At 36.9% G+C, this 22,743-nt stretch overlaps 9 protein-coding genes across 12 annotated transcripts; 4 read left to right on the forward strand and 5 right to left on the reverse strand.

Moving 5' to 3' along the window:
- The first annotated feature begins 851 nt into the window (after positions 1 to 851).
- LOC132193633 (chymotrypsin-1-like) lies at positions 852 to 2,118 on the forward strand. The gene is made up of 7 exons (XM_059614416.1): positions 852 to 995; positions 1,058 to 1,116; positions 1,180 to 1,268; positions 1,335 to 1,470; positions 1,532 to 1,648; positions 1,698 to 1,841; positions 1,902 to 2,118. The coding sequence occupies exons 1-7, from the start codon at positions 932 to 934 to the stop codon at positions 2,052 to 2,054; spliced, it is 762 nt and encodes a 253-aa protein (XP_059470399.1). The 5' UTR covers positions 852 to 931; the 3' UTR covers positions 2,055 to 2,118.
- A 476-nt stretch (positions 2,119 to 2,594) lies between these two features.
- Positions 2,595 to 4,238, forward strand: LOC132193632 (chymotrypsin-1-like). 2 transcript variants are annotated; one of them, XM_059614414.1, is made up of 7 exons: positions 2,595 to 2,741; positions 2,804 to 2,862; positions 2,913 to 3,001; positions 3,120 to 3,255; positions 3,310 to 3,426; positions 3,480 to 3,623; positions 3,683 to 4,238. In XM_059614414.1, the coding sequence occupies exons 1-7, from the start codon at positions 2,678 to 2,680 to the stop codon at positions 3,842 to 3,844; spliced, it is 771 nt and encodes a 256-aa protein (XP_059470397.1). In that variant the 5' UTR covers positions 2,595 to 2,677; the 3' UTR covers positions 3,845 to 4,238. The 2 variants fall into 2 exon arrangements, with proteins under 2 accessions (XP_059470397.1, XP_059470398.1); XM_059614415.1 differs by having other exon boundaries at positions 3,687 to 4,238.
- Positions 3,953 to 6,578, reverse strand: LOC132193629 (arrestin homolog). Its single transcript, XM_059614410.1, has 5 exons — positions 6,379 to 6,578; positions 6,202 to 6,323; positions 5,563 to 6,090; positions 5,147 to 5,504; positions 3,953 to 4,915 (listed from the first exon to the last, which is right to left on the reverse strand). Exons 1-5 carry the CDS (start codon positions 6,440 to 6,442, stop codon positions 4,764 to 4,766), a joined length of 1,224 nt encoding a protein of 407 aa, XP_059470393.1. The 5' UTR covers positions 6,443 to 6,578; the 3' UTR covers positions 3,953 to 4,763.
- A 540-nt stretch (positions 6,579 to 7,118) lies between these two features.
- On the reverse strand, positions 7,119 to 11,455 carry LOC132193630 (uncharacterized). The gene is made up of 5 exons (XM_059614411.1): positions 11,295 to 11,455; positions 10,689 to 10,960; positions 7,800 to 7,979; positions 7,684 to 7,743; positions 7,119 to 7,576 (listed from the first exon to the last, which is right to left on the reverse strand). Exons 2-5 carry the CDS (start codon positions 10,950 to 10,952, stop codon positions 7,280 to 7,282), a joined length of 801 nt encoding a protein of 266 aa, XP_059470394.1. The 5' UTR covers positions 10,953 to 10,960; positions 11,295 to 11,455; the 3' UTR covers positions 7,119 to 7,279.
- Positions 11,456 to 11,755: 300 nt separating this feature from the next.
- On the reverse strand, positions 11,756 to 15,538 carry LOC132193626 (sterol O-acyltransferase 1). Of its 3 annotated transcripts, none has more exons than XM_059614406.1 (11): positions 15,370 to 15,538; positions 14,509 to 14,591; positions 14,320 to 14,453; positions 14,076 to 14,246; positions 13,873 to 14,021; positions 13,681 to 13,814; positions 13,378 to 13,553; positions 13,048 to 13,321; positions 12,581 to 12,815; positions 12,385 to 12,521; positions 11,756 to 11,923 (listed from the first exon to the last, which is right to left on the reverse strand). In XM_059614406.1, the coding sequence occupies exons 1-11, from the start codon at positions 15,509 to 15,511 to the stop codon at positions 11,861 to 11,863; spliced, it is 1,698 nt and encodes a 565-aa protein (XP_059470389.1). In that variant the 5' UTR covers positions 15,512 to 15,538; the 3' UTR covers positions 11,756 to 11,860. The 3 variants fall into 3 exon arrangements, with proteins under 3 accessions (XP_059470389.1, XP_059470390.1, XP_059470391.1); XM_059614407.1 differs by lacking the exon at positions 15,370 to 15,538 and adding an exon at positions 14,725 to 14,783; XM_059614408.1 differs by lacking the exon at positions 15,370 to 15,538 and adding an exon at positions 14,721 to 14,762.
- A 105-nt stretch (positions 15,539 to 15,643) lies between these two features.
- LOC132193635 (small ribosomal subunit protein eS21) lies at positions 15,644 to 16,745 on the forward strand. Its single transcript, XM_059614418.1, has 5 exons — positions 15,644 to 15,742; positions 15,826 to 15,888; positions 16,005 to 16,137; positions 16,526 to 16,581; positions 16,648 to 16,745. The coding sequence occupies exons 2-5, from the start codon at positions 15,839 to 15,841 to the stop codon at positions 16,655 to 16,657; spliced, it is 249 nt and encodes an 82-aa protein (XP_059470401.1). The 5' UTR covers positions 15,644 to 15,742; positions 15,826 to 15,838; the 3' UTR covers positions 16,658 to 16,745.
- Positions 16,676 to 18,725, reverse strand: LOC132193627 (selenocysteine lyase-like). The gene is made up of 8 exons (XM_059614409.1): positions 18,577 to 18,725; positions 18,198 to 18,472; positions 17,975 to 18,134; positions 17,772 to 17,916; positions 17,574 to 17,718; positions 17,217 to 17,444; positions 16,977 to 17,160; positions 16,676 to 16,922 (listed from the first exon to the last, which is right to left on the reverse strand). The coding sequence occupies exons 2-8, from the start codon at positions 18,444 to 18,446 to the stop codon at positions 16,762 to 16,764; spliced, it is 1,272 nt and encodes a 423-aa protein (XP_059470392.1). The 5' UTR covers positions 18,447 to 18,472; positions 18,577 to 18,725; the 3' UTR covers positions 16,676 to 16,761.
- Positions 18,726 to 18,741: 16 nt separating this feature from the next.
- Positions 18,742 to 19,883, forward strand: LOC132193634 (replication protein A 14 kDa subunit-like). Its single transcript, XM_059614417.1, has 4 exons — positions 18,742 to 18,876; positions 19,223 to 19,340; positions 19,417 to 19,636; positions 19,699 to 19,883. Exons 2-4 carry the CDS (start codon positions 19,239 to 19,241, stop codon positions 19,785 to 19,787), a joined length of 411 nt encoding a protein of 136 aa, XP_059470400.1. The 5' UTR covers positions 18,742 to 18,876; positions 19,223 to 19,238; the 3' UTR covers positions 19,788 to 19,883.
- Positions 19,873 to 22,692, reverse strand: LOC132193625 (uncharacterized). Its single transcript, XM_059614404.1, has 5 exons — positions 22,306 to 22,692; positions 21,924 to 22,248; positions 21,218 to 21,849; positions 20,813 to 21,162; positions 19,873 to 20,662 (listed from the first exon to the last, which is right to left on the reverse strand). The coding sequence occupies exons 1-5, from the start codon at positions 22,514 to 22,516 to the stop codon at positions 20,126 to 20,128; spliced, it is 2,055 nt and encodes a 684-aa protein (XP_059470387.1). The 5' UTR covers positions 22,517 to 22,692; the 3' UTR covers positions 19,873 to 20,125.
- Between the last annotated feature and the right edge of the window lie 51 nt (positions 22,693 to 22,743).

The following is a 22,743-nucleotide window of genomic DNA, read 5'->3' on the forward strand; positions in this document are numbered from 1 at the left end:
CTGACCTTCACTACTTGTTACTTGTTTTAGTTCGCCTGCGTTCAAAATAGCACAAGCACGTAATATTTTTTCATAAGATAAAATTTTAAATTCAAATTGAATTTAATCAATTCTTCGGTAAAAAAAAAAAAAAAAAAAAAAAAAAAAAAAAAAAAAAAAACATGTAACAAGTCTTTTAATGGGACTTTCAAAATAAATATTTTTAAGGTGACAGCATTATATTTTAATAATTTTATTTTTCACTAATTTTCTCATTTATTTTCAAATTTATTTACTCTATGATTAAAAAAAATAAACAAATTAATTAAAAAAAAAATTAAGGCATCAATTATAGAAATTAAGTCAATTAATAAGACTGCAAAATATATTATAGATGAATAAAATCTCAGAATAATACAGAAATTAAAAAAGCTTTCTAAATCAATTAACTTTAAATTTAAAAATGTGTGTTATTTGTTGTAAAAATTAATTCGCAAATAATGAACGTTTGTATTACTTTGTAGTGTTTAAAAAAAAATGACTTTTTCGCCAGTCTATGCGCAATAAATTTTAGCGAGGAGTATTTTATTAGAGTCCAGAACAACAATGAGCGGTGAGCAACAATAAAACAATAATAATTTACTCTTACAATTAAAGCAATCTCATAAAAGTTAAGATTGTAAAATTATCATTAAAAAAAATATTAGACTTTCACTAGATTATATTCATACCAAAGGTCAATGCTCTCTAACGATTAATGAATTCACAGAAGTAACTTACGAAATGAGTTACAAGTTCACTGGTATTGCGCGTGTATGCAAATGCGTTTGCACTTTCTCTTATCAGTCAATTGAAATCTCAACTTACGCCGCAGTTTATCTCATTCGTATATAAAAGGAAGGTTGATTCCCTAAGGAAATATACAAGCTCGTTTAACTTCTCGTCATTCAACATGTTCTTCAAGATCCTCCCTTTTATTCCAATCTTCCTTGGAATTTCCGAGGCTGCAACTCTTGGTCAGTTTTATTTATTTTTAAGTTTTAATTTTTAATTATATTTTAACTTCTAATTTCAATAGGAACTGAAAGCCGCATTGTAAATGGAACAGATGTCCCACAAGGCAAATATCCTTTCCAGGTTGATATAATTTTAATTTTTTATTTAATAAATTAAGATTTTTTTAAATTTTATTGTCTTAAGATTTCACTGAAATCTTTGGGATCTCATTCTTGCGGCGGTTCTATCCTGAACAATGAATATGTTTTGACCGCAGCTCACTGTGTTGATGGGTAAGTCACACGACTTGTACCATTTCTGTCCTAAATTTAAAATGATAAAAAAAAAATATTTTCAAGCCGTTCTCCAGGGAGCTTGACTGTAGTGGCCGGTTCGGTTGTTCTTTCGCAAGGAATCTCATACCAAGTCACTGAAATAATTGTGCACGAAAAATGGTCTTCATTTGATTCTATCAATGATATCGCCATTCTCCGAGTGAGATAAATTAAAATTTTGCATTTGTTTAAAAAATTGATAATTTAATTTTCCTCGTCAGGTCACTCCTCCGTTAGACTTCAGTGACCCTTCAATAGGTCCTGTGTCACTGCCAGGTCAATATGACCAAACAATTGCAGACAAAGTCGCAACCGTCATTGGATGGGGACTTGACGAAGTATTTTTTTTTCATTTTTTTATTAAAATAAACTGATTTTAATATACAGTCCGGCGGCACCATTCAAGAAATTTTGAAGGAGGTCGATATTTTTGTCTTCTGCGACGAGGAATGCTATGATATTCATGGCGCCAGGTACAATCCGAAAAACGTCTGCGCTGGCATCAGAGAAGGCGGAAAGGGACAATGCAATGTATTAAACTAAATATATTTAACAGAATTATATGATGAATGACGAAAATTTAAAAAATAGGGTGATTCCGGTGGACCACTTATTGTTGATGGAAGACAAATTGGCATTGTCTCCTGGTCTATAAAGCCGTGCACGATCGCACCTTACCCTGGCGTCTATACTCAAGTGTCACCTTTCATTGATTGGATCAACTCGAAAATTAGTACTGCATAGCTAATTATTTGTATATTTATAAAATAATGTTCGTACAAAAATAAAGCGAAAATAAAAATTCAAACTTTTTTAACTTATTTTTTTTTTTTTAATAATATTTTATTAAAATAATATTTTCAAATAATGAATTATAATTTATAACATCAAATTAAGCTGCAAAGAACTTTTTTTTTTTTAAATTTCTTTGTTCAATTTTCGATTAAGATTTTCAGATATTCCTGCATTGAATTATTGTCACCAGCGTAGTTATGTGCTTTTTCGCACTCTAAGCGTCACATTCCTAAAAAAAATAGAAGATAGTATTTGCCACAGAAAGATCAAATTAAATTAAATAAATTATGTTGGAAAATTTGAACACATATACGTTACTTTACTGCAACTGCTTAAATAAATAAATTATAATTTTAAATCTTCAAATAAATAAAGCTCTGTCAGTGCCTTATGTTTTCTCGAAATGATAAAAATGAAATCTAGACCAATTAATAAGATTAATTTTATTGCGCATATTATAAGAAGATGCACTTTCCCTTATCAGTCAGCGGCAAAATGCAGAATTTTTAGTATAAATAGAAAGATAATATTCCACAGACGAATAATAATCAAAGAAGTCCTTTGAAAATATCATGCATTTTAAGACTCTTCTCTTTGTTCCAATCTTCCTTGGAATTTCCAAAGCAGCAACTCTTGGTCAGTAAATTTTTATCATCATTTCGTCATTATTAAGCATTAAACAAACTAATCAAAATTAGGTACTGGGAGTCGTATTGTAAATGGAACCGATGCCCCACAAGGAAAATATCCTTTCCAGGTTTTTATTATACTTACTAAAAGATAAAATTTTTAATTTTTAATGTGAAGATTTCTCTGCGAATCTTTGGTGCTCATTCCTGTGGCGGTACCATTCTGAACGCTGAATATGTTTTGACGGCGGCGTACTGCGTCGACAGGTACAAGCTTATAACTTCATATTTATGCAACCTGCAGCATTTCGTTGTCAAGCGGGTTGCGTTTTAAAATTGCAAGTTATTTTTTTTAACAAATCTAAATTAACTCTTAACTCAATAGAAGCGCTCCTGAGAGCATGACTGTAGTCGCTGGTTCCGTGGTTCTTTCGGAAGGAACCTCGCACCAGGTTACTGAAAAAATTGAGCACGAAGAATGGAATCCATACATATCAACCAATGATATTGCAATTCTCCGAGTGAGATTAATAATTTAATTTTTTCTTATAAATTTTGGTAATTTTCCTTTTCAGGTCACCCCTGCTTTTGACTTCAGTAACCCTTCAATTGCCCCTGTTTTTTTGCCTAGGCAATATGAACAAACCGTTGCAGGTGATGTCGCGACCGTCATTGGATGGGGAATTGACTCGGTGTGACATTTTTATCATTAAAAATTATAATAAAATTAAGTTTTACTATATAGACAGGTGGAACCATTCAAGAAGTTTTGAAAGAGGTAGACCTCTTTGTATATTGTGACGAGGAATGCTTTGACATCCATGGCTTCAGGTACAACGCGAATAACGTTTGCGCTGGCGTCCCAGGGGGTGGAAAAGGAGAATGCAATGTATTAAACATTAACAATTTAAAAATTAAAATTAAAATTAAAATTGTAAATTATAATAGAAAGATTCCGGTGGCCCGCTCATTGTTAATGGAACACAAATTGGCATTGTTGCCTGGTTTATAGAGCCCTGCACTATCGCTCCATACCCTGACGTGTACACTCAGGTTTCATCTTTTGTAGACTGGATTAATTCTAAAATTAATGCTGTTAATGACGACTGACGACCATTTAATTTAATTTATGCATCTATTAAAACACATATTATCGTATTTTTCTTTTGATCAAAAATAAATTATATGAGAAGAGGTCGATGGAAAGAAAAAACAGACTTTGCTTCCAATTGAAAGCTCATTTTTTAATTTGCCAGAAATTCCAGTTTTTGTTTTATACAATTTCTTACAATTTTTGGACTACTTTTTTTATAATTTCTGTTTTTCCAACTTGAAAATTAATGCTTCACACAAGAAAACGGTGAATTCAGGATGTTAAAGAAATAAGGAAAAGTCAAATTAGAGCCAAAATATCTGACCAACACAATGTGAAAGAAAATAATGAAATTATACGGAAAATAAAAGTGAAAAATAAAAAATTAAAAAAGGCCGCAAGTAAAACGACCACTAAGCTGTACTGATGCTCGAGTGCTTCTTCTTTTCTCCACCTTTTGACTGCTCGGAGCTCTAAGCGGAGAAGACGAAGAAGCACCCTTTGCCTATTCCCTGCTTGTGGCCCTTTTAAGTTACGACAGACACACCAAATTCTCTTTTTCCTTTCATGATTGTTGTCAAGTTTCTTAGTTGTTTCTTACTTAAAGCGTTTCAGGGAGCGAGTTTAGATCTATAGAAACTCAAATTTAGTTCACACGATTTTAAATCACTTCTGGTGAGTTATTCTGTGTTCGTTTGTTGACTTGGCTTGATCTCTAATTGACTACCTTGAGTGTGTTGGACGTCAATGTAGGTATTACTTGGAGGGTCAATTTTTTTTAGGTTTTGAAATTTTACAATTTTTTTGTTCATTTTATGTGGTTTTTATGGGAGTGCTCAGTTGAGATGTTCCGGAGTTGCCGTAATTAACATTCAACGGTGGTCGAATGCAAATATCGGCAACTTCACGTCTCCCTCTGCCGTCGTCGCGACATATTTACTCATCAGGCTCGTTCAGACGCAGGCGAGCGAAATCCTCGAAGACGATGTTGTCGTCATCATCACCAGCGTAGTGGGAGTTCTCGTACTTGTTGCGGTCAACAGACTTGCCCTTCTTCATGGCCTTGACCTTCTCGGCTTCGGAGGAGCCTTTGCAAAAAAATAAAAAATTAATTATAGCCAATTATGCTGAAGAATAAAGTTGCGGGGCATTATAATTTTGGAGGGCTTCAGTTTGTAACAGTCACGCGGCGAATTAACGTTCACAAAAGACGCGCTTTGCAGGTTAAGCCATAAAATTTTCAAAAAAATATATCAAATAAAAGGCTCTCACGGTAAAATCTTAATAAAGCAGCTAAAAGTAATTTTCAGGGCAATTACCTGGGGCAGGGTGCAGAAGCTTGAAGGGCACGTCAGTGACGAGCTCTCCTCCAAGAGTGCCGCAATTCAGCTTGACACGCACAGAGTAGGAGACGACGATACCCATGGCCTCGGATGGAGCGCGGCCCTCCTCCACCATGGTGGAAGAAGCAAGGTTGACGTCGTCGTCCTTGAGATGGCCGTCAAGAGCGATGCCACGACGGTCCTTGTTGTTGCTGGCGAGGGGCACCAAGTAGAAGACCTTGGTCAGGGAGGCTCCCGGGGTGACGGGGCATCCCTCACGAGTCTCCAACTCGGCGACGTACTTGGAGAACTGGGCGTTCACCATAGTCACCTCGCAGTGCTGGACAATGTAGCACTAAAAAGGGGAAAATTAAAAGTAAAAAAAATTAAAACATTTTAATGTAAATTTTTACCTTGATGTTCTTGACGTCCTTGCGAGAGTTGTTGGTGATGATGACGTTGGCGGTAACCTTCTCGCCATGATAGTAGATCTCCTTGTCCAGGGTCACCTCCAGGTTCAGTTTGCCCTGAGAGAAGGTGAAGCCCTTGCTGACGAGGGAGCTCGGCAGACGGCGGCCGCGGGAAGCGGGAGCGAACTGGATCTTCTTGATGGCCAGGGCGACGGCGGAGCGCTTGTGGCTCTTGTCCTCAGGATTGTCGCCCACAAAGGTCTTGATGGTGTACTCGACACCCAGGGGCTTGCCCTCGTCATTGTCGCCGGGCTGGAGAGTCACGGAGCATGGCGAAGCCTGGGGGAACTGGAAGGTGAACGGGAAGGCGTTCGGGCCCAGCTTCTTGATCAGACGTTCCTGGATGGGGGTCAGCTCGAGTTTCTTAGAGGCTGCAGGCACGATCTGGTCCTTAGCAAGGACCATTTCCTTGCTGAACTTGACTCCCATGACCTCATCCTCCTCGCGACCGAAGCGGTAGGTGGTCGCGAGCTGGAATTTGAATAAATTTTATGTTAGTCAAAAGAGATTTTTTAAATTTTAAATTTGTATTATTTAAACCTTTTTAAGGCGAAAAAAATTGAGAAATTTTTTAAAACTTGCCTGGCCATAGACCTTGCGGCCTTTGAGGTAGTCATTGTCTACAACAATTACTCCATCAATGGGTTCAGTATGATCGATGTGGTCGACGAAGTCGCGCTTGCCCAAGTAGACGGTGACCTTACCTGTTTGGAAAAATTTAAATTGATTTTATTATAATTTAAAATTTTTAAAACTTACCATTCGGTGTGGTTTTTTTGAAGACCTTGACGGCAACGACGTTGGCGAGAGAAAGAACAAACATCGAGTGTTTTCTGGTAGTTTTGGGTTTTTCCTTTAAGGAGAAAAGTGCAAACGAGTGCAAAAAGAAAGTGGTTGATTGAGAGAGTGCAAGCACTGAGAATTCACCAGAAGCGAGAACTTTGGTGTGTACCGGGCTGGAGGTCTGCAGCGCTTTTATACCGGGCCATCGAGTAGCCCTAACCAGATCAACCCCTAATTAGATTTGGGAAGCCGGAAAAGTGCTGCGAAATAATAGGCGACGTACGAGCAGAGCAACCGGCGCAGGAATGTTTGCATTTGTTCGTCTCTCTTGTGTAAAGGTGCGCATTCTGCCTTATTTTATTATCCGGCACATGAGAATGGTCTTTATTATTTATTTCCTTCTGAGCACAGTGGCGCCCTTTGTTATATGCCCTATTTAAGGGAAGTTGTATTGATTGACACAATTTTTTCATAATTTTTTTCATTTTTTCCGGGGCAGCTGAATGGGTTGATATGCAACTGCTTTGAATTGCAGCGTGTGACGGTCCAAACCTTGCAGAACTGCGCAGAAAAAGCGCGAGAATTGGGTCATGAGTCACAAACTCTTGCTTATTCAACATTTAACCCTCTTAATAGAAAGAAAGTTTTTTGTGCGTTAGCTTCCTTGCCATAATTAAGCAATACATTTTTAAGATTTATGTAAAACAAAATCATCATTACAAGCTTGAATAATTATTTATTTTTTATATTTACAATTTATTATTAAATATCAAAAGGAAAGGAACATTTTTAATTATATATTTAATTGACAGTTTTTATATTGACAAGAAGTTGTAATTTGAAACTTTGTTGTAAAATCATATATTTGGTTTTTTATTCACGCCTCACTATCCTCCTCTGTAGGCGCTTGCAAATCCTTCTCCATTTGTTCCGGGGTCCTCAGGTCAATAGCGAATTTTCGTGACCTTTTGCCTACGCCTTCAAGAGAACCTCCCGAGGCAGCTCGCACGGCCCTCGAGTACTCGGTGAAGGCCGCGGCAAGTGCGTAAGTGAGTCTTCTGGCGTGGTTGCGGCTGTCGCACACATACGCGTGACATTCAAACGGGTGTTGGCCTCGAAGCTCGGCTGTTTCGCGCACCACGATCATTGAAAACACCCTTGTGTATACCAAGTCCTGCGAAAATGAGATTTCAATTCACGAGTATAGTCACGTGCAAGGCTTCAGTGGCGTGGTTTCCAAATAATAAAATAGCATAAATAGTCGCACGTGCACAAACTCACCTGGACTCCGTAAGAAATTGTGTCTATTGGGTAAAAAGCGGCGGGCTGATTGTTGTCTCTCTAAAAATTATATTAATTTTAGTAAAGTATATAATAATTTTGTTACATTTCCCTACTTTGTTTAATGTTATTTCAGACAAACTGACACCTTCTTTTGACACTGAAAGTCTCACTAAAGGTAAAATCACTCCGGAGCCAGTGGCATTTTTTGCCGCGGCAACCAGTGTGTCCACAGGTCTCCTTGTGTGTTTTATTCCCCACAGGCCTCTCGCTTCTTTTCTTCCCAAGTATTTTACCTGGAAAAAAAGAATTTTGAATTATTATTTGTTCGTAAGGCATAGCTACGCAAAGAGGCAATGTAAACAATTATTTGCAAATTGTTAGAACAATTTTTAATAAAATCACGCAATTTAATTTCAAGAAGTATTATTTCTAGATATGTCAAAAAGCATTCTGTGACATAATTCATCAAAAATATAATTATATGTACTGTATGAAAATGTTTGAGAAGAGAAAGCCCAAGTCATCAAATTTTTATATAATTTTCAATTGATCAATTATGGGATATATTTCCCTAAGAATATTTATTCATTTCAAAAAAATGAACCTACTCATCTCTAGCAAAAAATGCGTGTTCCGTTAAATAAGAAGAACTGCCTATTTAACATTTTAAATTATAACAATATAAAATTGACTAATTATTAAAAATTAAAACGAAATAATATTAAATCTACAAAATATTACAGAAAATACATTAAACATACATATTTTTTTTATACCTTTTAAATTTTAATTTTTAACTGATATAATACTTCTTTTGTTAACAAAAATATTATATATATAAATTTATTAAGCACAAAATGTGTACAACTTATGAACGTAAAATTAATTATTTATAATTCATTCTCGCCGCTTCAGACAAGCTTAAATTATTTTTACAGCATTCACTAAAATGATACAAGTTAATTTCCTCCCACATTTGTCACATTCGCAATCATTATTTACATTTGAATGGTAATTTTTATTCTTACAAAATAGAGAGTGAAATCCGTGTACTGCATATCTGGTAATTAAATGTCTGTTTTCAAAATACGGTTTCTTCCAGCTCGGATTAGTCATTGCAGGAGTCGTGTCATAAAATTGAGGATCAATTTCTGAGATTTTGTAAAGCTGATTTTCAATAAATTTTTGGTAACTATTTGTCTCTGTGAGCTCAAATTTCTTTACTAAATCAGTGACGAGGAAATTTGTCACGGCCAACTCGTACACTAGTAAAACTTAACAAAAATATTAGAGATGTATTTTTTTTTTGTCAAAAATGAATATTTCCACAAAACAACACCCAGCGCAAGCTTACGTTTTTGAAAATCTTGTGATACATTATGTTAATTAATGAAAAATTGATGATATAGTTAATAAATAAAATACGCAAATAGTTTATAAGATTGAAGCTTGCCTTCAGCAAACTCGAAAAGGGCACAGGTGGTCAAGACACTTTGCCTTTTGGTTTTTATAATTTTTTCAGCGTTTTTTCTGCAAATAATGTTTTGCCCTTTTCATACAGAATGTACTGCACTGCCTATTAAAAGTGTCAATATCTTTCTCGTTTTCGTTTCATAACATGCTGATTGCGAGCTACGTATGGAACGCGCAAGGCTTCACCGGACAAAACTAGTCGCGAGCTATTTATTTTACCGGCTGTCGGAGGGGCGCGCACGCGATGCGCCTGAGCTGTTTATCGCGACGCTAGTTTTGTTATTAAACGGTGGTCACTCTGTCAATGACCAGTAGCAGGTGAATTGAAGGAGATGCAGGTGCGCCTGTTAATTTGGGACTGAAGCGTTTATTAAGAGATAAAAACATGCTCATCAATTTTAATACCCAACACGCGCCACTTGCCAGACATTATTTGAACCGAGTAACTCATTCTTGATATAAATTTTAAAGTTCTTTGATAAATGATTGAAAATTAGCATTAAATTAAAAAAAAAACTTTTTTTATTTTGTTTAGTTTTTTTATCTTAAAAAAAGGTAATTTTTAAAACTCTTATCAAATGAAGGAAACGATTAAAATGCAATTTATTGTTAATTTTTCAACATTATATAAATATTATTGCTTTTCTTATTGAATCGGTACATTCCTTCTAACTATTTTTTTTCGCAATATAAAGCATTTTGAACGTGCCAAAAGAGAATTAATGAAAGCTGTACTTTGAAAAGAAAGATCACCATTTAAATGTGGTTAACTCGGGCTTTGAGCTGAATTAACTTATGGTACACTATTCAAGTTTGTGGCCGATCCGAGTCAACCGTCTTTTTTGCATTAAAGCGTGAAATCCGCGCATCACGCCGCAGCTAATACCTTTTCACCCTTCACTGCGCCTCTCTCTCTCTCCATCTATTCTCTATTGCCTACCGTTTGTATGCGCAATGTCAAGCGGACAACACGGAGCAGGCAACACAAAAAGGCACCATATGTGACCGGAAGGAAGCATGGTTACTATTCGGTTTACGTAACTGTCAAAAATAATTGCAATACACTACAACAACGCAGAAAAGTCCTGTGTCTATATAAACTCATTTGTTTAAATATAAAAATTAAAAAAAAATTAAAAATTAAAGAAAAAGTTTGTTTTTTATTGAACATTTTTCATTTTCTTTTTCTAATTTTATAATTTGAATTTTTATTACGATAACGAAAAGTGAATTATTTTTTTTTCAAATTTTGAAAATTGAAGCTTTTTCTTATTGCAGTAATGGCTCTTCTATATTTTGCTATATTTCTGCGCGGTCCATGAAACTTGCAGATTGGAATGTGCGCACCATTATCGAGATAATAATTGTGAGTGTGTACTTGAAAAAATATAGGACAAGAAAACATTAAAAAAAAAATTAATGAAAAAACTATTAGTTCTCCAATAAAAAACTCCTTATCTGCAAAATAAAATTTCTGAAAATTTTCCAAATAGGGAATGAAAATTATATACTAAAAAGAAAATTTGTACCTGAAAAACCTGCGGTAGAGCGACGTCGGTCGCATTTGCCTGCTCGAGATCCATTTCGTTTTTGATGCTGCTGGAAATGCTGGCGACCGATCCCCGCTTGCTACCTGCCGGACTGTCACTACCTGCCGTGCTACCTGACTGCTCTTCCGGCGGTGCAGAGGCCGCCGTTGTTTCCCCTTCCTCCACGTCCGGTCTTCCAGCAGCGCGGTCCAGCAACCCTTGGTCGCGGCTGACAAACCCGAACTCCCCCTCTCCCTCGGCCATCGCGGTACCTGAGGTTTCAATAAACGCTGATTAACTATTAATTATACGACACCATCCATCTCTCCTCTTGCGAAAAAGCGTCACGCGATTAGATTGCTAAGCTATGCACCATCAACCAGGATAAAATGGAGCAATAAAAATTTTTATTTTTCCTCTGACATTTTGATTAATTATATTTTTCAGAGTTATTTATTAGTCGATGGCAAATTTAAGAAGAAGAAAAATTTATATTTCTTTCATTTTATTATTATATATTTTCTTTCAAGCAATTGACTCATTGTGAGCTCCTGAAAAAAGTAAACAGCATTTTTCACCCATATGGCATGCATGAGATAAACCTACCTTTGTCCGGTGCAGCTATAAAAACAGCTCGGCAACAGGTGCTCAACGAAATTCGGCCTCTGCAGCGATGAAATTATTCAGGGAGAAGCGAGCGCACCTGTCGCGTCCGACGTTAGCCGTTATTGCACATGCGGCGCGCCTCGACTGATCTCGTCATCAGGTGCTACATTAGGGGCTCCTTATCTCCCCTCGCGATAAAAAAAAAATAAGTTGGTGCATGACTATAATATAGGGCCCTGTTATCAGACAGCCTGATGTGAAATGAAGCGCTGCACATCGTCACACTATATACTTCCTCTCCGTGCACCAAAATAATGAGCGCCATCAACAGCGGTATAATTATATTTTTATTTTATTAATAAAAAGTTTATGTTTCTTTTAAAATAGTCCTTTTCGTTTTTTTATTATTATCATACTTGTTTGTATGCAATTCAAATATTATAGAAATAAAAACGTTCTGATTTCCGCATTTCTTCGTACTTTTTTATTTTAAAATTCTACAACATCTACGGAGAGTCGCAAATCCATATTAAAAATATACATATTTGAAGCAAAATAAACTCTTTTTATGAACGTTTTCCCACATTGCAGGTCCATGATCGAGGTACTACCAAGTCCACCCAATAGCTCTGGTTAAAAAATGTTAGAGTTAGTAATTGTTTTAATGATTTTTTTTTATTGATGAAAAAAGTCTCTCGTGTTAAAAAAAAATGAAATTGATGCCCGGAATAAAGTGTAAAATCGGTGAGTTTGGCTTAAAAAATAAAAATAAAACACCGTCTTAAAGGCATTAAATTTGAAATGATAATTAAAATTTAATATATTTCTACTTTGCAATGAAAGCAACAATAATGCTAATATTGAAAAAAGACACCAAGACCAAAGCAAATAAATTAAAAAATCATTTTGTCTTAAAAAAAAATAATTATAATTAATTTGAAGTTAGAAGTGAGTTCTGTACTATTAGTAAAAGTAATAATCATTTTAAAATGCGAAATATTCCATAAGAACCAACAAAAGTAAAATATTCAGGAGACTTATTTTACCAGACTAATTGTAAGTATTATATTATATTATTATATTAATTTACCAATTCCTGCGGACAATTTATCCGAGCGTACCACTCCATGCTATAAAGGCTTAGGAAAAGCCCAGTGCCCATGCACAAAGATAGCCACATAAAGACGTTTCCTCCCGCGCCCTTCCTCTGTACAAAAGTCAGCGCAACTGTGCAAAAATTGCATTTATCATGAACCGCGCAATTTTATACAGATTTATAAATTTACCTCCGGCGCCTCCGAACATGAATAACATCACAGGGTAAAAGTAACGGAAGGTGAATGTGAGGATGTACTCGTGAAACACCGCTGACACGGCAAACACCATCAGTTTTGGCGTAATTCTGTCATCGGGACAGACAATCTCTGAAAAATCTTTGTAGATGTATGTATAAAGCCAGTCATGGACCACCACATTCCACGTGCGGTAATATGTGCTGAACGATGTTGAATTCCACCAATCCTAAAGAGAAATTTTTAAAGAATTTTGTTACTTATTAAATTTAATACAATTCTGTTATTAATATTAAAGAATTGTGGGAAAAACTAGTTTGATGGAATGTATAAATTTTAAAACTACAAGGCACTTGTATGTTATTTAATATAAAAGCATCAGTTATTAAATATTAAATTTGCTATGTTTTAATTTCGATTTGATGGGTATGAAATAAATAAAAACGAATTGTTTAAAATACCTTGTAAAACATTCGATCAGCAAAGCACATCATCTCCGCAAACGCATTGAGCCACGAATGAAGTAGGCAGAAAAACCCGCAAAGCATCGCCAGGGTGGCCGGCATCATGGTGTTAAAAATCGCAACGACCAAGTCCTTTGTTTCGACCCGACTCTTCCCAAAGTTTTCAAATTGTTGCTTCAGCAATCGCTCGAAAATGAAGCTCACGTAGAAAATAATTCCCACAACTTCTGTAAAACTCCAAGCCACAACTCGCCAGCGCACCATTTTCGTTCTTTTTTTGAAAATTTAATAATTTTTTTTTACTTTCATAGTTAAAAAATTTATTACCTAGGATACGAATCTCTGTAGACTAGGGTTGGCACGAATATGTAGTAGAGAAACTGGGAAAAGCCAGGACAAGGGGAATCGGCTTCTTTGTCGTTGTTCGAGTCTTTTGGCTTGTATGCCAGCACTTTCGGAGTATTGCTTCGTACAAAAGCATAACTTTTCATTAATAGGCGGATCTGAAAAGACAGGAATTTTATAAATAATTTTTTTATATGTAAATTGAAAAATGAGTTATAAATAATAAAAATAAAATGAAAAATAAGCAAATTTTTATGTAATTATACATTTGAATAAATTTGAGACCTTTTCTATTAACACGATCAGTGAGGAAGCTGGCGGCAGGTCATGCTCTAAGGTACTCTTCAAAGGCCAGTACAATAGAACGCAAAGATATAGCACAAAAGCGGCCAGCCACCCTTTGTCCCACACTTCTAAGTCTGTTTATTAAATAAAAAATTGTCAGTAATTGTATTTTAAGTGAAGCTAAAACCTTACTTTTTTCTGGAACCTTGTGTCTGTTGCTTGCAAAAAAGTGGAAGAAGAGATACAGTGAGAAAGTGCCTGCCATCATGCAGATCCAGATCCATATCACAGTTTTCATCTCACCAAAGTTCCATAATATCAGCCCGAAGCCAAAGTTTGGCCTTTATTAACATTTTTGTTCAGTGTTTATTAAATTTTAAACATCTATTTTTCACCTTCCGGTGTCAGCCAAGTCGTAAATCACAGTGTTTAAGAGTAAAATGATGAGAATTGCCACAAAAATGTGGTAAATGGTGCGGATGTGTTTTATCGCAAAAAGGTCGGTGAGCAGCGAGCTGCGGGCCAAGAATTCCTTGTCCGGTAAAGCCCCATCTCTCGCTGGTTTCCTGCATATTTTTGAAATTTTTATGTTAAAATTAAAAATTAGTTTTGTATTATAGTTAAAAATAGCACACACACATTTTATCCACGCAGTTCTTGCTATCGTCAAATAGCTTGTGGTCGTTTTCCGAGTCTCCGATTTCTTTGATCACGTCAGTGATGACCCTTTGAATTTTTTCCTCCATGTCCTCCAGAAAATCGCTCTGCAGCTCCTGATTACAAAATTTCAAAACCAACTTTTCTTTTAGAAAAAAATTATTTTTTTACCTGAAGTTTCAGGCGCGTCCTTTCAAGCGATAAATCTTTCATTATCATTTCTTTGGATGAAAATTTCTCAGAAGATTTCTCATCTGAAATTTAAAAAATTTCTAATTTCATGATTGGATGACTTGGATGATAATTTGTTGTTTTTCGGAAGATAAAAAAAATGTAGCACATATTATGGTATTTAGAGGGTTTGTTCTGTAGTAAAATTGTACTTGCTCTTATATATTGTGTGCAGGACTGCGCCTTCCTAAAAATTTTGCTTGCGAAGTGAATTTTTCCTGCGGTCTCTTCAACACCGCTGACAACGCTAGCGCCAAAAGCCCTAAACTACACACGGCAGCACTTTTGTAATTATCTATAATTTAATTAAATTTTGATGCGGTGTAAATAGAATTTGAGACATTTGAGTTGAAAAGGTTCTGCCTCTAATTATAAGATAGTAAAAATATTTAATTTAATATCCCTTATTTCATTTCATTGATTTTTTTTGCACACATCTTGGCGAGAGATCGAATTTCTACAACTAAAATAAATTTTACGTAATGGTTAACAAAAAATTACCTCTCACCATAAGAAAAAACATAACTGGTCGGTCGCCAATAAACTTGAATGAAAACTAACTCCTTGATCGATTATACATAAATTATTATAGCATATAATTTATATTTTTTGTATTCAACTGATAAATGCACATGCCCTTATTTTCACTCAATATATTGAACAAAACAAAATCTTTCCGAGCAAGTGCACTTGCACTCTATTGCTTTTTTATAATAACAAATAAATACAAGTGCAAGTACACGCATAGGAAGAAAGTACTTAAACAAAAACGCAAGTGTCTATTGCGTCTGCTCCCCTCACCCATGCTGTTGATCTTGTACAGCGTCCTCCCTCTCGGAATCTCGGCATTCTCATTCGCAATCGCACTCTCTACAGAGTTTGAGTCGTTCTCGTCGGCGCTTATCAGCTTTTGCCGCCGCCTTTTTCGCCTGTTATCTCTCATCTCGACGGCGGTGTAGACTGCGGCCGACTGATCGTTAAATTGCGAGATTTCTTAATCTAATTAAGCCCTGCCGCAATACATAACTCCACTATATCGATTCAAGCCGCGTGACCCGCAAGCACTTTCGCGCCGCTTCTGCTCACGTTGGCTACTCTGTTGGCCAGCCTGACAGGCCGCGCCCCGCCCACTTCGTCGCCATATTATTGACAGCGATCTAAAGCACGTAAACAGGTAATTTTCCGGCCTAATTTGGCTCGGTTTTAATTGCTCTTGACCAAAATCTCTGATATTATTTGATAAATTAATTTCTGCAGATCAAAAATCGCCATGGAAAACGACTCGGGAGAATTTGTTGACTTGTACTGTCCTCGCAAATGGTGAGTTCGCACGGCACGGTGAACACGTGGACTGTCCTATTTCATGTTAAATTTTTTACAAATTATGCTTCATCTCGCTGTTTAGAAATTAATTTCATGCCTAAATTGTATTCTAGCTCGGCGAGCAACCGCATCATCCACGCCAAGGACCATGCCTCCATCCAGATTACAATTTGTGATGTTGATGCCAATGGCAGGATGGCCTCCACAAGCAAACAGTATGCCATCTGCGGAGCCATCAGACGCATGGTAAACATTAATACAAATTGTGTGAAATTATTGAAAAGTATTATTTTGAGACACATTATGTGATTATTTGTTGCATTTTTTTTATTTATGTATTTTGCTGTTCATGCTTAACAGTTTGATAATAATTATCAATTATTGATTTTTTTAAACTAAATTGAATGCAGTAACATATTTCAATCACCAATAACATGTTATAAAATGGGATAAGATCTTTCGTGGTTTTAAAATGCATTCTTTGATAACGGATTTAAAATTAAAAATATTTTGGATGCCTTCAAATTTTGAATGCCACACTAAAAAATCAATAAAATTCACTGCGTAATATCTATTTTTAATAAATGTCCTTAATAAAATTGGAAGCGTAAATTTATTCGAATTCGTCTTGCAGGGTGAGTCAGATGACTGCATCGGCAGATTAGCAAAGAAGGATGGAATCTTGTCTAAGTACGAGTCTTAAAATTTTATAATATTATTTTACAAACTAAAGTGTATTTATTTGTCTTGTTGCAGGAACTTCTAAAAATAAAATTAACTAAAATACAAAAAGTATAATTTTATTCAATATTACATCCCGAATTAATAATAAGTAAAAAAAAGCCAATTCGCATCGAAACCACTTTTTAATTACGATTGCACTACTTTTAAGGTTTTTTCGAGCTTTTGAATGGAATTAACCAAATCTTTAATGGCCAGGTCAATTTCATTTTTCGTAGTAAGCATTCCAATGCTCAATCTTATAGTACACCTTGCCAAATCGCTTGAAATTCCTGAGTTTAAGAGTATTTCTGTAAGAAAAATAGAATTAGTAACACACAATTACAATTATAAGCAGTGCGTACTAGACAAACTGCCATCTTTATGGCAAGCTGCTCCTACACTGGCCTCAAGTTGCTTGCACGAAGAGAGAATTGCAGATGCAGTGATGCCTTTGTCGCGTGTCAAAAATGCAACGCTGCATGTGTTGGGCAGGAAAGGAACATCGGGATCTCTAAAATGAATTACAGCGCTTTCTCCGAATGTCATCTGACAAATTAATTCATTAATCAATTGACTACTCCAGTTGAAAAATTTCACAGAACCTTGAGCATTTCCTCGAGATATTTTCTAAAGCAAATGAATAGCGACTGATTTTGATTGAAGTACTGCTTTGCGAGAAAAGCAGCTTTGCCCATCCCTATTGCAATGAGAGTGTTTTCCGTGCCAGGTCTGATTCCATTTTCTTGACCTCCACCATAAAACATAGGGTAAACAGGAGTGGCAGTAAAAGGTCCTCGGACATACAGGCAACCCCCTCGCGGTCCATAAAACTAGAAACAAAAATAGATATGAAAATTAAAAAAATAAAAATATGCATGTAACTCTAATGATAGCTCTGATAAGGGAATTCCCACAGCTGTTCGGCATGGAATAAATTTATATATTTCTCTTGCTATTACTTTGTGTCCGACGACAGTCAGGTAATCAACGAGCAGCTCTTCCACATCAACAGGGATCTTTCCAATGGCTTGAGCTGCATCGGTGTGATATAAAATTTTAATTAAGCCACTGGCAAGCCTTTTTCTATTTACTCCCTGCAGTTTCCTAAAAAAAATTGCAATTTAACAATTGTGTCTCTTAAATTTTTGAATATTTACCTTCCGATTTCTGATATAGGCATGATGACACCTGTTTCATTGTTTGCCATCATCACAGTGATTAAGCTTGTTGTTGGTCGAACAGCAGACAAAATATCATCGGCTTCAACTACCCCTTTGTTAGTAACAGGAATGACTGAAACGTCTGAGTAAATTTGTCAAAAAAATAAATCATAAATTTCTTCTCCCTTTAAAATCTTTACCTATCAAACCTTCCTCCTGAAGGTGCTTTAGAGGAAGAATAACTGCATCGTGCTCTACATTTGTAGTGATTACATGAGGAATGCCACTAAGAGGTTTGCTCTGCTTTTGATTCCACTCTTTGAAGTATTTAACAATTCCATTGATGACCATATTATTTGACTGGAATAATGCATGATTTATTTATTATCAAATAATTTTAATTACAAAAAAAAACCCACTTACCTCTGTTCCTCCAGAGGTGAATATAATGTCCTCATGATGAGGGGTGCCCACGAGAGCAGCTAAATACTTCCTAGCCTCTTTTATTTTTTCAGCAGCTCCTATTCCTCGGGCGTAAGAGGAACTCGGATTTGACCAACAATTTACAAGGGCATCTTGCATGCACTCCACGACCTCAGGTGCCAGAGGAGTGGTGGCGTTGTAGTCCATGAAAATGTTCGTCTCGCGTGAAGACATCTCTGGCTGATGCATCTCAACCGACAGCACCAAGTTCTGATCTGTTAAAAAAAAAATTACATATAGTTATAATAATTCTTTATTTTTAAAATATGTATCATTTTAAGGTTTTCACATAAATTTTTAGAGTGTAACTTAAACTTACAATTTTTTTAGCAACTTAACCAAAATTATGCTTTGCAGAGACTATGTAATTTAAACAGAATTTATATTTTTTTCCCTTTTCAGCGCTTCATGTTCATAATGTTTGCGTTTTTGTTTACATTGACGAGGACAATCAATTTTGCCGCGCTTCACTCCTCGTAAAAAATTGACGATCACCTTGCGCATTCCAATTTAGAGTGCGCCAAAATTGTTGACATTGGCAAGCAGGGCAGCTGATTCATTCCAATTTATTCAGAGCAAGAAAATCATCGTTTTCAATCATTTTTACAACATAATTTCAGTAAGTAGCTTTGGTTACCTGTAAAATCTCATTCTTGCATTATATATTGACGATCGAGACATTGGCAGTGATGATGAGATGAGGCCGATGAAAGGTTCCCATTCCCATTATTTTTGGCAGAGGGGTGCTGGGGCCGGGGTGTCCATCAAGCATCTTATTTAATTTATTTTACATGATTTTAATTGATTGAACCGCTGACAATCCTGTTCATGGCATGAAAAAAGAATAAAGCAATGGATAAGGATTTTATATTATTTTTTACTAAAAGCATACTAATATGTACTTTGCATACATACATACATAACTGTACATACTTCTTGTAATTATATGTACTTTAATTTTATAGCGAATCCCAATTTAAAATGGAAATCGACACCGCAGAAAATGAGCGCTTTGTCGCTCTTGGAAGTATGCTCAAAAATTTGGTTGGAAATGAAGTGTGTTTGGTCGGATCTGTAACTGATGTAAGTGGTTATTAAACAAGGAAAAAGAATTAATTTTCTGTTGTTCATACTAATTTTTTTCTTTCTTTTTATTCAGGTCCACAGTACTGGTACCTCCATTAAGCTTGTCACCACTGACAAAGTCAACGTAAATGTTACATTTGATAATCAAGAGGAAATCATGAAAGGCCAGTGCGTTCGAGTTTGGGGATCAGTGGTCGGACCAAATGCCATCGCAGGAGAGAGTGTGTGGATCTTCAAAGCACACAGTAGCCTGCACGATGACGACGTCAAGAAATCACCCAATTCCATTTTTGGTAAAAATGACATTAAAAATTTTAAATACCATGGGTCATAATAAAAACCTATTGATATGCAGATGAGGAGGCCTACAATGCTGCTGTGAAAGTCTACAATGAACTGAAGGAATTTGTTCATAAACAAGAAGCTATAATCCCTGAAAATTGAGCCGTTTAAGTTAATAATAAGCCATATGAAAAGTTCATCCTCATCTCACATCCAGCATTTAAAATTTCTTAAATAAAAGAATCACTTAATTTTGTACCAGATAAATTTTATTTTGAAACACTTATCACATAACACACATCACTGGCTTGAGGAATGGTTGTGTCAAAATTCAGTTCAATCGTACAATCAAAAATATGGCAGAGAGAACATCGTTGAAACAATATTTTTTTAACATTCATTCGTAGCATTAAATGACCAGAATATTTCAAGAGGTTTCAACACAGCCACTCTAAATAAAATGCAGCTTATTTAAATAATATATTCGCAGAGCTTTTTCTTCAATTGGTTGCTAAAAAAGTGGCTAATAGAGCCACATCTAGGCCGAGCTGCCTGTTGCTTGTTTCACATGCAAACGCTCTGAGAATCAGATCTCTTCCTTCTGTGACACCACCTTTTCCCAGTGCGATCGAAAGCCAAGTCGGAGGAACAAGAACAGACGCCAGGGCTCGATGTCCTTCTTCTCTAGTTGGTCGGACTAATGGCGGACCAGGAGCCAAGGCAATCCTGCAAAGCCTTAGAAAGACAAGTGCAGAATAAGATGACCATAGATCGGTAGCAATAGTCTGGAGGCGGTGTTCGAGCCAGTGGGAAAGAAGGATTTTAATTGATCCGAGCAGGGGGCTTTTCCAGAGCCAGCACGATGGAAAGATTTCTCGAACGAGCACTTCTGTCAAGCTGACCAGGGAAGCTTGAGGTAGGGGGTTGGGCCCAATAGGGGTCAAAGGAGAAGAGGGTCTCTCAGGTAAAGCTTCACTGGCAGCTTCCACAACCCTCGATGATAGGAAACGCTTGACATCTCTGCTGACCTCCTTCAGCTGTTGAATTTATAAGAATTTAGATGCTTAAAAAATTAACTGAAAATTCCCAAAAATCATCAAGATAAATTGGGATTTGAAAAAAAAATTAAAAAATTAATTTTTACAAATAATTAAACTTTCTAGATTTCAATAAATTCTTTGTTATACCTGCGGAGGCCTCTCCATGAAAGAGTGTTTGACATCAAAGTGGCCATTAAGTTCAGTTTGCTCAGCTATTTGGTCCTCAAAGTTGGGCAGGGCGGTTTTGATGGTGTGAAAGACATCGCTGACCGTCCGAGCCAGTAGCCGATCTAGGCGTTCGGACGAGCCTCTGGTGTAGGCCATCGCAGTTGGACTCCCGTAAGCCAAGAAAGACTGCAGCGCCTCACATCGGGCCAAAACAGGTTGTTCGCAGAGTTGCTGAAGGTATCTCTCCAAGACCGGCTGGCGTTGAGCTGTAGTTTGCTGCCCTGCTTTGCTAAATGCAAGAGCCAACCACTTCGAAGGACCTTTTACTCCTGTAAGTACATTTTTTTTTTAAATTGCAATAAATTTTTGAAACAAAATTTATACCTCTTAATGCTGCTTTTAAATGTGGTTGCTCTTCCAAACGAGACTGTAGATTTAAAAACTCCTGGAATCTGCGTTTCACTTGAACAACAGCCAAACGAGGGCCTCCGTCTCCCATGACGACAACTTCATACTGAACACAGTACAAGACATAGGGCATTCCACTTCCTTCAGCCACGACTTCGTTGCCCACAATGGACAAATTCATAAAGGGCCTGTCATCATTAGGCAGTTCCGAAGCTTTTTCGGCTTCGTCTTTGGCAGCAAGGAGGGCCCTGAGTTTAGCTATGGACGAAGCCAGGTCACTTGCCTCTTCATATTCAGGAGTGGCTTCCGCCTCCTCTTCTTTGGTCAGTGGGTCTTCAAATTCTTCTTCCTCTTTGGTCACTTTGCTGAGCGTCAGAGTCCGAGGTCGTTCCATCGGGGTCTCCGTTTGGCCTCCCAAGGCCCATGCAATTTGGGTCTGCAACCAACCAGGGTCGGCGACTAGAGAAAGGGCACGACTAAGGGCTCCGTGAGCCAACAGGGCTGAAAGAAGTGGCCCAGTCGGTGGGCAACACAACTCGGGAGGTAGGAGAGACATGACCAAAGCCTCGGCAGTGGTATTCAAAGCAACCTCTTCATCAGTCTTTGGCCTGAAAGAATATAAGCGTTTTTAAAATTAATGAAAACAATTCTTTCAGGTTTAAAATTTTAATTTGAAAATTACCAGGGTCCTCCTTTAATTCTCCGAGCATGTCCAATAGCAAGAATAAGCACAGCCCTTGCAGCCTCAACAGGGTTGACCTTTCGAATACACGTTTCCACCTCCACGGCCGCTCTTGAAAAGGCCACCCGAGACGCTCTAGGAAAATCAGCATCCCTCGGACTCAGCGAGTCAAACCAGCCGGTGATAAGGATTGCATGCAACTCTCCGAGCAACAGTTCCACCTCGCACTGGACGGCGTCCGATTGGTCTGTTTGTATGACTGGCTTGCTTCGTCTCAGCAGTCCGACGTCTCTGGCCATGCTGATGTATGAGTCAACGCTGGAAACTGTAAAAAAAATGTGTATTAAAAAAATTGGAAACTAAATTTTGGAAAAAAAAATACCAGATAAGGGTTTTTGAACATCGAGCAGCGATTCAAGTGCGGACTGGGCAAAGAGAGAGGTCAACCAGGCGACCCCGATGACGTAAATCAACCCAAGAAAGGACCATGGTGTTGGAGAAAGTAACCGGGTCAGCAGGTAGCCCACTGTCCCGAGGGCGGAAGCCCCGCACAGAAGGCAAATGCCGAGAAGGACACGCATGTTGTGGTTCATCAACGGCTGATTATTTCAGCTTCACGTGCCTTAAATCGAGCATTTTTCTAACTTTGAGAAAAATTATGACGTGTTCAGCCAAACTGTAATTATGTAATTAACGTGTTTTGACCACTGGACGTACGTATGTACGCAAATCAAAACATTTCGCTTTACTATAGACAGTATAGACACGCCCACGTGTTACACACAAAACCAAAAAACACCAACATATATCAGAGTTGGCA

The sequence above is a fragment of the Neocloeon triangulifer genome, unplaced genomic scaffold (assembly GCF_031216515.1).
Source record: "Neocloeon triangulifer isolate White Clay Creek 2 clone unplaced genomic scaffold, ASM3121651v1 ptg000004l, whole genome shotgun sequence".
NCBI classification, from domain to species: Eukaryota; Metazoa; Arthropoda; class Insecta; order Ephemeroptera; family Baetidae; genus Neocloeon; species Neocloeon triangulifer.